At 42.2% G+C, this 14,316-nt stretch overlaps 1 protein-coding gene across 2 annotated transcripts in view; it reads left to right on the top strand.

Annotated features, from left to right (window-relative positions):
- The window catches only part of LOC126411703 (pyrimidodiazepine synthase-like), a 148,494-nt gene extending 135,309 nt beyond the window's left edge, over nt 1-13,185 (top strand). For both annotated transcript variants that reach the window (XM_050081385.1, XM_050081384.1), the window contains exons 4-5: nt 8,588-8,700; nt 12,820-13,185. In XM_050081385.1, coding sequence (XP_049937342.1) covers nt 8,588-8,700; nt 12,820-12,942 — 236 coding nt within the window. In that variant the 3' untranslated portion in view covers nt 12,943-13,185. The remainder of the gene's footprint in view (nt 1-8,587; nt 8,701-12,819) is intronic.
- Nucleotides 13,186-14,316: the final 1,131 nt, after the last annotated feature.

Raw genomic sequence — 14,316 nt, 5'->3', positions numbered from 1 at the left:
AATGTTCTTTCCATGTGTAAAATGTCTAATAAAATACGTCAGAAGCGCAAAGGAGTTGAATACTTAAGTATCCCATGTTATTTTCCACATACATATTCATCAACTCAGTGCCTAAAATACGATTGTCAACTCCAAAGTGAGTACTCCAATGCTATTTTTATGCCTAAACAATTGCAGGTAACATGATAAACTAATAACTGACATTAGATGGTACGCCTAAGAGATGAATATCGTAAAACTAACATGACAAGGATTATAACTGCAGAAAAATGAAATTAGCTTAAGCAGTCGAACAAACACACCAATAGGCAGACCAATTTCCTGAAAAAATGTAATTAATTTGGCCTTCTCTTGGTTTAAGCCACGATAAACTCTCAAATTAAACATTTCCACATATAAATTGTTCTAAAGCACCACACTACAAAGATCAAAGTTAATGTATCATGTTATGTAGTTGAAAAACATAATTATTGATATTGATTGGCAGTTGTTGCTTTTATTAGGCCCACTAGAAGTTATGTACAGTAACAACTTTCGACAAAAGTTGCAATATTTATCAGTTGGAACTATGGTACCAGTGCTCTCTAAACAATTGTAGACCGCATTTCCGATAATCAGCTACTAAATAACACCAGAATCTAATAAAAATATGTGATGTGAAAATAAACACACACGCACACACAAACACACACACACACACACACACACACACACACCAGAGCAAAAAGGAAGGATGAGGGTGTTTCGACGATTTTATTGCGTTTTAACACTCAAACTGCACATTTTTTAGTAATTCGCAGCAAGAACTTTCCTTATGTTTAGGCACATTAGGACCGAAGTCGATGTCAGAGTTGAAGCATCTTCATATGAAATTCTAGAACAAAACAGAGTAGGTATCTCTAAAGTAAATTTTTTGATATAATTATTTATCAATTTTCGAGTACTAACAAACACACACACACACACACACACACACACACACACACATACACATGCACTCGCATACACGTACAAACACATGCACTCAGATTCACACAACTTGCGTATTTGTCATAATTTGCAAGCATAATTACAGATCTCTAGAGAAATTCGAGCAAGATTTAATGGTATCGAAAAATATAGCATTCTGAACAGGTTTCAGACATAGTGTAACTTACAATTAAATCTAAATTGTCTGCATTACTTACTATAAAATATATGCCGCTTGTACGTTGTCATAACATGCAAGCATAATTGCAGATCTCCACGAAAATTCGAGCAAAATAAAACCATATTACTTCTGGAAACATATAAGATATCGCGAACTTTGCAAGCATCATGGACCGTCAAATTAAATATTTCCGGATCTAAATTGTCTGTAGTACACACAGCTCGCTGAGACTTCTTAAATGATGTTAGTAGATGACTGTAGTTCAATCTTTGTACCACACATTAAATTCATCTAAATACTTAAAATTGGTTGAAACAAGATGCACATGAGCACTACTTCAGATTTTACGTACCGCTTAAACTGCACCACGAATTACCAGTCATACACTCACGTGTAAAACTCATCTCTAAAACCGCAAGTCCGATATTCCTATCATACTTCGCATGCACAACGGACCTTCAAAAAAAATGATTCAAATGGCTCTGAGCACTATGGGACTTAACATATCAAGTCATCAGTCCCCTAGAACTTAGAACCACTTAAACCTAACTAACCTAAGGACATCACACACATCCATGCCCGGGGCAGGATTCGAACCTGCTACCGTAGCGGTCGCGCGGTTCCAGACTGTAGCGCCTAGAACCGCTCGGCCACAGGGCCGGCCAACGGACCTTCAAATTAAATATTTTCACATCTAAATTCTCTGTATAACTTATTAAAATACATACGGTTCACTTATTGATAACTTGAAATTCGTGTGCATTGACGTGATAAAAGTCATGGGGGACTTCCTAATAGTGTCAGGACTCCTACTGGCCGGCGTATTGCAGCAGCTCGACGTGGCACGGACTCAACATGTTTCGCGAAATCCCCTCTGGAAATACTGAGCTATAGTCGTCTATAACAGCGAAAAGTGTTACCGGTGCAGGATTTTGTGCACAAACTGACCTCTCGATTATGTCCCATAAATGATCGATGGAATTCATGTCGAGCGATGTAGGTGGCAAAATCATTCTCTCGATTTGTCTAGAATGTCCTTCAAACCAATAGCGAACAATTGTGCTCCGGTGACATTGCACATTGTCATCCACAGAATTCCATAGTTGTGTTGGGTTGGGTTGTTTAGGGGAAGAGACCAAACAGCGAGGTCATCGATCTTTTCAGATTAGGGAAGGTCGGGAAAGGAAGGCGGCCGTGCCCTTTCAAAGGAACCATCCCGGCATTTGCCTGGAGTAGTTTAGGAAAATTACGGAAAACCTATATCAGGATGGCCGGACACAGGATTGAACCGTCGTCCTCCCGAATGCGAGTCCAGTGTGCTAACCAGTGAGCCACCTCGCTCGATCCGAAGTTGTATGTGGACATTAAGTATATGAATAGCTACAAATGGTCTCCAGGTAGCCGAACATAACCATTTTCAGTCACTGATCGATTAAGCTGGGTCAGAGAACCCAGTCCGTTCCATGTAATCACGGCCCACACCGTTATGGAACCACTACCAGCATGCACAGTACCTTGTTGACAACTTGGTTCTAGGGCTTCGCGGGGACTGCGCCACACTCGAATCCTACTGCAAGTATCAGCTCTTACCAACAGACTAGACCACTTTTTGCCAATCACCTATGGTCCAAACGGTATGGTCATGAGCCCAAGGCCGGCCGAAGTGGCCGTGCGGTTAAAGGCGCTGCAGTCTGGAACCGCAAGACCGCTACGGTCGCAGGTTCGAATCCTGCCTCGGGCATGGATGTTTGTGATGTCCTTAGGTTGGTTAGGTTTAACTAGTTCTAAGTTCTAGGGGACTAATGACCTCAGCAGTTGAGTCCCATAGTGCTCAGAGCCATTTGAACCATTTTCATGAGCCCAGGAGAAGCGCTGTAGGCAATGTCGCCTGCTAGCAAAGGCACTCATGGCGGTCGTCTGATTCCATAGCCCATTAACGCCAAATTTCGCCGTACTGTTCTAACGGATACGTTCGTCGTGCGTCCCACATTGATTTCAGCTGTAATTTCTCGCAGTGTTGCATGTCTGTTAGCGCTGACAACTCCACGCAAACGCCAGTATTCCCGTTCGTTAAGCGAAGGCCGTAGGCCACTGCCTGAAATGTTGTATTCTCGGCACACTCTTGACACTGTCGATCTCGGAATATTGAATTCCCTAACGATTTCTGAAATTGAATGTTCCGTGCATCTAGCTCCAACTACCACTTCGTATTCAAAGTCTGTTAATTTCTGTCGTACGGCCCTTATCACGTTGGAAACCTCTTCAGATTACCTAAGAACAAATGACAACTCTGTCAACACACTGCTCTTTTATACCTTGTGTATGCGAGACTGCTGCCATCTGTATGTGTCCATATCTCTATCCCATGACTTTTGCCATCTCAGTGTAGAGCACTACTGTAGCTCTAACTCACAGCCTAAAGTACTTCGAGAATTCGCAAAGTGAACAGTAACAATATCACAAAAAGCAGTTTACTATGTATGTCAGAATACATTTACCATAACAATATGATCAGAATGCCTACTACTAGCACAGTACAACATGTTGCCATCTTCCACTGTTACACAGTGCAAAACTGTATTTCCTGTGTTGTTGCATCGTTAAAGTAAGCATTACACAGACACACAAGTTACTGTGGTGTACGCATCAGAGAGGTGATGATGAGGCACATGTGGAAATTTTGTATTTTAATTTTTTAACGTACTGTACACACACATGTAATAAAAATTAATTATGAGGCAACCTGGTAGATGAGCGGATGTGGAAATGTCTGCCCACCACTACCCTAAATACTGTTAGTTGAAGAGAATGATGCTCAATGCAAAATGATGGTTAGTGCTCAATGATGGACAGTCACCATTGCTTCCTGCAGCGCATTTAGACTGTCTGCATTGTAAATTTTTTAATATTTTGAATCATAAAGAAAACAGATACTATTAGGTTAGTGAAGGGTGAATGCCATTTTGCACTGCGCTAGAGGTAGGTACCGTGATCATACTGCTACGCTAAATGCATTCCAACATGTATAGTGAGCTGTTTTTGCGATGTGTCATTGTTTACTTTTCTAATTTCAGAGTAATTTGGATGGCAAGTTAGAGCTACAGTAGTGCTCTAGATGAATTTCATGTTGTCAGTAACCGAGCTGTGTGTATTTTAATAAGTTATACAGAAAATTAAGTGTGGAAATATATAATTTGAGGGTCCATTGCGTATGCAAAGTGTGTTAGGAAATCGAACTTTCTGTTTTAGAACTGAGTTTTGGACATGAGAGTAACATTAGTATTTAATGGTGCATTTTAAGCTATAGGCTAGATTTGAAGAAGTGCTCATGTGCATGTTTGTGCAACCAAATTTTTATGAACTTAAATTAACTGAATGTATGGTACAAAGATTGAACTATTGTGAACTACTAACATTTAATCTATTAAAGTAGTGTCAAAAAGCGATCTGGATGTGTTTTTGATCACTGCTACAGACAATTTAGATGCAGAAATATTTAATTTGCAAAATCTTACATATTTCCAGAAATAATACAGTTTCATTTTGCTCAAATTTTTGTAGCAATCTGTAATTCTATATGCGTATTATGAGAAGCATGTAATCAGCATGTATCTGTTTGTGTATCAGTGTGAATGAGTGTGGATACATGTGTGTATCAAAGAGTTTACTTTTGAGATATCGATTCCATCTTCTTTGGAGACGTTCCAACACAGTCATAATCATTAATTGTGATAGAGAATTAAACACAGGGAAAGATCTAATTATGTATTATGAAAAAATTTGCAGTTTGAGTTCTACATCGCAGAAAAATCGTCAAAACAACTTCTTCCTTCTTTCTTAACGTGGTATCTGCTCAGTTTGTTTGTCTTTTGGGTTCGTTGTGTGTGTGAGTGTGTGTTTTCCCGTCGCTAATTGTTTTAGATATTGGAGTTATTTAATAGTTGATTATAGGAAATACAGTCTACAAACGTTTAGCAAGCCTTGATACCATAGCTACGGTTGATAGATGTTGCAACTTCAGTGGAAAGTTGTTATTGTACATAACATCTAGTGGGCCTGATTCATTCATAATAAAAGCAATAGCTGACAGTCAGTATCATGGGTTATATTTTTAATGTGTACAACATGATGCATTATATTTGTCCCTTGTAACGTCGTGCTTGAGAATGATTTAGATGTGGAAATATTTAACTTGTGGATGTATTGTGACTTACATGAACTGTAGTCCTAATTAATTACATTCTTCCAAAAAGTCAGACTGTCTCTTGATTCGTATGCTTGATTGCTTAGTGTAGTATTTTAGCTAATATGCATTTTCTACGTTTATAAGTCTTGTCAGGTTAGTTTTACACCAGTCTCTTATGCCTAACTTTATACACTGTTAGGTTATGTTATTAGTCAGTATCCAGGAATGTAGTACTAACTTTAAGAGTCGACATATACATTTTGGACACTAGTTTGACGCAAATTAGATCTGTTTTAAGTGTGTGAGGTATTTTTTTGATAAATAATTCAGGTCATTTGTATACTTTTAAACACAGACCAGACGACACTACATTGTAACTCTCCCTCTCTCATTTTAGTGTTGGCTAAAATATATTAGGCTCTGATTATGTATGTATGTCTGGAGGGTGGGTGGGTGGGGGGGGGGGTTGTATCTGTTTGTGCGTTTAGTAATTTTTTTGGATAAATGAGCGTAAGTGTAAAACGAACAGTCGAATTCTTTTGATCATTTCGTAAGGGTGTGTGTGTGTGTGCGTGTGTGTGTGTGTGTGTGTGTGAGAGAGAGAGAGAGAGAGAGAGAGAGAGAGAGAGAGAGAGAGAGACAGACTTCGAATTTACTGCCCAGTATCAGCTCTAACTTTTTTTAATGTCCTGCCAATTTTAAATTTTCCTGCCTCCATTTCTTATGTGATCATCAATAGGAAGGTTCATGGCTTATGATGTCACAATAATTATGTCATTAACAAAGGGCATGGCTTATTATATATTCATAAATTGTATGTACACACCCTGCACTAACTCTTGCTCTTCTCAAGATCAAGTGGGTGGAATCTTGGATTGTGGTGTCAATGTTACTGCAGTCTTCAGTAATGAGTGTAAGTGTAAAGTGTAGTAGGTAGCCATACTACTGCCACATCCTCTCACTAAGCCATGACTCCTCACTAAACCACAGCTTCCTCCATGCCAAAGCCTCTTCCTAAGCCATGCCACCTTTCCAAGCCACACCCCTGTCCGAAGCCATGCCCCCTTCCTAAGCCACATCATCTTCCTAAGACTGGCCCTAATTTTTAGCCATGCCTCCTGCTTAAGTCACACACCCCTTCCCAAGCCACACTACCGCTTCATTGGCCACACCCTCCACTGACACACCCCTACCATCATCTCCCCTTTCTTCACCTCCAATCACATCCCAGTATCTTAATGACCATTCAAGTGAAACAGTCAGTCAAAGTTCAGTATTTTACCAGCCATAGAACGGAAAAGTCAGTCTGTTTGTAGTCCCAGAAATGTCATCTTGGCCATTTTCATAAGTACGTGGCAGCAGGGTTTCCGTTCATCATCACAAGCAGTTACGAATATTCAGATAGACCCGATTAAATGGCTGATGCCATGAATGTTGTTATTCAAACATCTCTTGAAACAAAATAAAAGCTTTTATTCTCACAGAATCGTTGACATAAAGTTTCTCAGACATTTATAAATTTTACATCAATAATACAATAGTTGTTATCATTTGATTTGTTTACATTTATATTTTTTATTAAACTACCAATACAGTAAATATACTCTGACTCCATATGTTGTTGAACAACCATGAACAGAATGAAGTTCGCGCCAAAAATCAGACTTTTCCCTTTGACATAAAATGTACACTGATCAACCAGAACATTATGACCAGCTACCTAATAGTCAGCATGTCCACCTTTGGCAAGATAACAGCGGCGATACATCGCGGCGTGGAAGCAATGTGGCCTTGGTAGGTCGCTGGAGGGAGCTGGCAGGTAATTTCCGTAAATTCCGACGAGGTGGAAGATGAGTTCTGACGTCACGTTCAGCCACATCCCAGACGTGTTCGATCGTGTTCAGATTTGGCGACTCACCACTGCATCTGTCGAACCACCCAATCACGCTCCTAGTCTTGTGACGTGGAGCAATATCTTGTTGTAAAATGCCAATGCCGTTGGGAAACATGATCGTCATGAAGGAGTGTAGTATGTAGTCTGTTCATGGACTTGCACGAGCTCCACTTGACCCATGGGTGCCCACGTGAATCTTCCCCAGAGCATAATGGAGCCGTTGCAAGATTGTCTCCATCCCGCAGTAGAAGTGTAAAGAAGCTGTTCCCGTGGTAGACGACGGATTCGTGCCCTTCCATCGGTACATGAAGAAAGTGTCACGATTCATCAGACCATGAAACGCTCTGCTACTGCGCCAACGTCCAGTGCCAACGGTCACGTCCCCATAGTTAGCGATGTCCTTGTGTTAACATCAGCACACCGTGCGACGTGGTCTGTGGAGGCCATCATTATGAGTGTTAGGTGCACTGTGTGTTCAGACACACTTGTACTCTGCCCGGCTTTAAAGTCTGATGTTAGTTTCGTCAAAGTTCGAGGCCTGTCGTGTTTTACCAGTCTCCCAGCATACGACGTGTGGCACCTACAATGAGGGGTGGCCGCCCAACTCCACGACATCTGGACGTGTTTTCGCCTTTGATTCTCCACGTACTGAAGACACTCACCACAGCGCTCCTCGAACACCCAACAAGTCGCGGAGTTTCCAAAATGCCCGTGCCGAGTCTCGGGTACATCACAATCTGCTTTCGGTCAGGCGCAGATAGATGGCGCGTCTTCCCCTTCTACACACGGACAGCACGTTCCCTGATAACATATGCACCGTGCGTGTGTCTGTCTAGCGGTCAATTCACACCAGGTGACGCTGCTATCGCCTGGACGGGTTTATGTCGATAGTGGGTCGGCTGTCGTAATGTTCTGGCTGATCATTGTATGTCGTCATCGGTGTATGCTTCGATACCGATCACATAATGCTCTTTCGAAAAATTAAGTTTTTCTTATTAAATGAATGACTGGTCAGTGCCCTGCCTCATGTATAAGCTATAGTGACAGGCTACAACAACAAGACTTTTTAGTAGGGAACTGTCATCTTGATGGTGCACACCACCTTGGTCGAAGATAAATCGCCGCTGCCGTTGCTGTTCACAGTAAAATGAAGTGTACTTAAAGAATAGACATTGTTTCAGGTTATAAGAGGTACAGCAGTTTATTCTGGGGTTTAATTTAGATTTAGCATTTTACAAATTATTTTTAATTTACGCTCATTTTATTCGTCTGAGATATCACTCCTGGTCACTGTGACGTACGTACACTTTGGCTGAGATGTGGCGTGTGCTCACGGCACTGGATGTGTGTGTTGCAGGTGCGAGGCCCGGCATGCTGGACTACATGATCTGGCCGTGGGCGGAGCGCATGGAAGCGCTGCGCGCGATGCACCCCGACGTCAAGCTGCCGCTGCAGGACTTCCCCAGACTCGTGAGTCTATTCTGATTGTCTCGTTCATCACTCATTGTCGTAATGACCACGAGAAGGCTATTCTTATTACTATGCCTTACTCAACCTCGATAAAAAGCCCTAAGACACGAGAGATGTGCGACACGTAATTTAGATAGAGAGTCGGAACGTGAAATCCACATTGCTGATCAATAATTTTCGATTTTGCAGTGCCCTCCAACACGCTAACTGATCTTTTTGCTCTTAATGAACCCGAACTGAACGCGGTGCATGCTATTTTCTTTTGCTAATACTCTGTAAGGCAAACCAAATCGTACATAAAGTTTTCTATTTAAATAAATACTGCTGTATTTTCAAAATCTTTTGATACTGTTTACATTATCTTTAAGTCTTGACACTGTTCCACCAAGTCATCTTCGGGAAACCGATACAAGATGGTAAGATCAAATCACTCTAGGCGTTGCTGCTATGAATGGGGATTGTTTGAGAACTCCATGTTGCTAAAATCAACTTAATTCCATCATTTCACTTATCAGTTAGGTATAAGACGTTAGGTGATACAGAATGACAGAGTGCTAAAGAGTGTTTTGTGGGTTGCTGATATAGAACATACAATGCGAGAGGGATGCAAACGCCTTATACAGCTGTTTTGTGATAAGTTGTTCCTTTTCCTACACAATCCACCGAAATTCCTCTTTTCTTCAAGATGCTCGCTCTATTACCCGGGATATCTATGGCTGCGGAAATGTGTCTCACATTTCCGGTAAATAATCCATCGTTCTAATATTTACAGGCAGATTTGTGAATTATTAATATAAAAATGTATTGAATGAAAAAAGTTTAGACATTAATAAAGTTGACTAACATAATAGCATTATAACTCAAATCGAAAACAATTTTAGTGATCTTACACAACTGGTGGCCTCACATCAGTTAGGATTAAACTGAAGGTAATACAAGTGATCATTAATAAATTGCATCAGACCAATGTGTGCTGAGTTCGTTTCTCAAAGCATTAACCATAAAAACCAATGAGCAAACATTATAAGTACGGTAGTATTGTTCCTTCACTAAATATGACTTGAAATATTGCACATCACTATAAACTGCAGTAAAACATTCGGAGTTCACTGGTAAACGCAGCAGTTGTCCAGCTTCAGAGAATGTGCTGAAGCTGCTATAGTTCTCCTGTGCGGTTGGTGTGTCGAACCTGGGACTCCAGATGGCAGAGCTGAAGCTGAGACCCACCATGCCGTATTTTGTCAGGAGGCCGAGCAAGTTCAAGAGTGCCAAGGGGCAGTACAGTCGTCAGTGAAGTGTAGTGTCAGTATGCCGCTCGCACGCTGTCCTGCGAGTCCAGTCATCTCAGCAGTCTCCTGGTATGTCGTCGCCGCATCAGCTGTCGTCAAGGCCGCCCCGCTGGAAGTCGGGCACGCTCTCCTGGTCGCTGTCCGCCTATGCATTGCGACTTGCGCTTCACTGCTGCCCGCGATTCCAGAGACTGCAACAGTCCCTGGTCCTCGCCGCCCTCCGCCCCGATTGGCCTGCTCTGTCCGACCTTGGGACGAAGGTGGATGTACTGGGCCGCCGCTGCTCCCAGGACAGGACCAGACTCGAACCTGCGCCCTCCTGGATGGTGTGCCACAACTTGCCACTAGTGCTTGCCGGATGGCAACACCAACCGCCGTCTCTGGCGCTGTTGCAGCACTGCTGCGCCTCCCACACCATATGCCACGCCCGTACCCCGGTACACCAGGTGGGAAGCGAACGTGGCCTGTAGCCTCGAATTCCCACACGTCAGCTACTTACAAATCGCCAGTTTTGGCCCAGGCCTGGTGCCCTGCCTCATACATCACAATCACTTAAAGCAATGCTGCAGTTTTCTGCCTCCTTGTTGCTCCACTCAAAACGAACTGTGCGTGCAATACTGCCATCGCAGCTCTGTGCCTGAGAGTGCCATGCTGCTGACTGTTACCACACTCTGCCACCAGCCCAGATTTCATCGCCCAACCATGTCTTCATCGAATTTTGACAAAATTTCCCTTTCCTTCGACTAGAACTAATACTAGCCCAGCAGTTCTCGCTAGATTCGTGTATTGGCGGTGATAGTCGGAGCATTTCTTTAGCTTCTCACGGTATGTTCAGTTTGTGGAGGACTGGTGGGTTGTTCATCTGCTGAATCAGGGTGCGATACTGGCAAGGCAGTCTGGTCCAGGAGGTAATCCACTTCAGTGACCGTCGTCAGAGTCTAGTTTGTCGTAGCTGGAGTGGCCAACGGGATGACCAGTGATTGGCCAACTCCGCGTTCTCACTCGTCTCTGCATGCTTCCACACCGTGAATCAAACGAATGACGCATGTGCGTCGATTCACGCACTCTGTGTTACGTTGTTAAATTTTTATATGGTTATATTTGTTTTCCTTTGATTGACTTCTGACAGAAGTCAAACACTCATGTATTTTATGAACGTTGCTTTATGGGCGTTTATTTAGTGGTTTATAGCTTAATGTACGACTCTAAGCTTCTACATTACATCGAAGAATAAGGTATGAATACCCACGTTCTTGTCTTAAGTAAGTTCTTCAAACGAACCAGCAATAAAGACACAATTTAAAAAAGCTACTGTCCTATCGTAATCTCGAATACATGCACTCCAAAACATAGAAAGAGCAAAACAAAAAAAGAGAAAAAACCACGCACCACGATGGGGTACACCGAATGGGACGGAATTCGGTAGATGTATATGTACAGACAAACAAATTATTGCATTTTCAGGAAGATTGGGTGATTAGTTCAAGAGAAAGAGCTTCACAAATTGAGCAAGTCAACGCCGCGTTGGTCGATCTCTGGCCCTTATGCAAGCACTTAGTCGGCTAGGTATTGATTGATAGATTTGTTGGATGTTCTCATGAAGGATATCGTGCCACAATCTGTCCAACTGGCGCTTTAGATCGTCAAAATCCTCTGCTGCTTGGAGGGCCGTGCCCATGATTCTCCAGTGCTCTCAGTTGGGGAGAGATCTGGCGACCCTGCTGGCCAAGGTAGTGTTTGGCAAGCACGAAGAAACACAGTAGAAATTGTCGCCATATACGGGCGAGCATTATCTTGCTGAAATGTAAGCCCAAGACGGCTTGCGGTGAAGGGCAACAAAACTGAATGGCTCTGAGCACTATGGGACTTAACATCTGAGGTCATCAGTCCCCTCACACGCATCCATGCCCGAGGCAGGATTCGAACCTGCGACCGTACCAGCAGCCCGGTTCCGGACTGAAGCGCCTAGGTCGGCTGGAGTGGCCGATCGGTTCTAGGCGCTACAGTCTGGAACCGCGCGACCGCTATGGTCGCAGGTTCGAATCCTGCCTCGGGCATGGATGTGTGTGATGTCCTTAGGTTAGTTAGGTTTAAGTAGTTCTACGTTCTATGGGACTGATTACCTCAGAAGTTAAGTCCCATAGTGCTCAGACCCATTTGAACCATTTGAAGCGCCAAGAACCACTCGGTCACAGCGGCCGGACAGCAAAATTGATCGTAGAATATCGTCAACGAACCGCTGTGCTGTATGGGTGCCTCGAAAGACTACCAAAGTAGTCCCGCTACGAAATGAAACGATACCTCAGACCGTCACTCCTGGCTGCCGGGCTATATGTTGGGCGACGGGCGGCTGGTATCCCACCACTGCCTGGGAAGTCTCCAGACATGTATTCGGCCTGTAATCTCGTTGATTGGAGTGGAACTGTCTTCAGTGATGAGCCCCACTTCAAACTGAGACCCGATTACTAGCAAAGAGATGTCTGGGTGCGACCCAGACATCGGTGGGATATTTGCCCGATAAACAAAAGTGATGGTCTGGGGTGCCGTTTCTTTTCATAGCAGGGCAGTTTCGGCAGTCTTTTCTTGTCTTTGAGTACCGTGGAAACTAGTCTGACGAAAATAAAGCTGATTGTAAGCAAGCAGTAAGATGGTATGGCTTAAAGCACTCAAAATAAAATACGAAAATTTGAACATTTAGAGTAATTCGCTTGTAAGTACACAAAATTCTCGCCGCGACACGTATTAAACCAGTACTGTCGCATAACAAACTTCCGTTTACTCTGATGTTACCGTTGTAAACGAGATAATAACAAAGAAGTTTGCCTTGCAGATGGCGTGGGGAGCGGCCATGAAGCAGGATCCAGCGGTGAGAGCATCAATCATGAGCGTAGAAGCGCACGCAGCATTCATCATGAAATACAGGGACGGCAGCCTTGACTACGATAAACTGTAGCAGGCACAGCGTGCCGTTTGCCAGCAGATCACTGTTTGCTGCGTCGAAACTGTATCATCTTGGAAGATGGGTTGCAGTTCTTCGACGTTCGACATTGAACTAAGTTCAATAATTTCACAGATGGACATTAACACGAAAACTGTTGAATATAGTTTCCTTAATAAAAATATGAGAATATACACATGTAAATTAAATAAACTTATATGGTGTTTTATTATTAAATGTGTCTTTATCTTTCGATTAGTTTTGTGTATTCTTTTCTTTTGAGTGTGTTTAAACAGACTGACAATAAATATTTGTACCTGAGCCCAGAAGATCAACTGTGTTTTATTACCGCGTTTTAATCAGTTGCTGCTGTGATTAATTCAGAAAAAAATGTTAAGAAAACGTTAAGAATAAAGCCAGTCCAAACAACACTACATGTTTCTAGCAGAAAGCAACATATCCATGTAGTGTACCGTTAACATTATATGTAGATTCCACTTGCAATTTAACGTGAAAATATCATCGACACAATTCGTACTACTGTTGCCTAAGAAACAGAGCCTGTTACAGCAAAGAAACCAACAAACACCGCAAACTACATAATACATATGCACACTATTTTGTAACGACATTGAAACCTGTTCTAGTTAAGGGAAGGCAGGATTCGGTTACGATTGTGGACGGGGCCGTAATCAGTTAGTATTGGTTGCCTTTTACAGTTACACACAATTTATTTTAAAATAGTTCTTCCAGACTCAACAATAAATAAAATACCACACGTTATTAATGAAGGAATAAACAACTGTGTAAATAATAGTGTTTTCAGTGTGTTACAAATTAGCAACACCGTAAAATACAGACACAGATAATTTTTAAGAAAAAGAAGCTACTGTGATGACAGCTGAAGGCCTTACACGCCAAGAATGGCAATAAATTAAGAATGTTTAAGAACTCGCTGCAATTACAACTTACAGGTATTGAAATATTAAAAAGGTAAGTGGCCACAAACACAGCAGAAGGTATCAGACGACGGAATCGCACTAAATAAGGTTTTAAAGGCTTACTCCTAAAATACAAATATCAAATTATTTTTTTTAAAGCAAATGACCACAATCATGGCTGAAGGCCTTACACGCCAGGAACGGCAATTATATAAAAAATTTAGAAACCTGCTGTAGAACAGCAAATACAAGCAAAGGTTAATTAAAAGAGACAAGCAACTGAGCACCCAACGGGTGAAATAAGATCATGGTAACCTTTTAACACAACCCTTACACTGCTAGATTTATTCCAGAAGGCGTCCGGATCTATTAACTAGACATACATAACTTTTAATGTGGGCATTACAAGGTATGGTAATAAATAATACAATAATAAAATACAAGGACC

The sequence above is a fragment of the Schistocerca serialis genome, chromosome 1 (genome assembly GCF_023864345.2).
Source record: "Schistocerca serialis cubense isolate TAMUIC-IGC-003099 chromosome 1, iqSchSeri2.2, whole genome shotgun sequence".
Classification (NCBI taxonomy): Eukaryota; Metazoa; Arthropoda; class Insecta; order Orthoptera; family Acrididae; genus Schistocerca; species Schistocerca serialis.
This window is presented reverse-complemented; position numbering and strand designations above follow the sequence as displayed.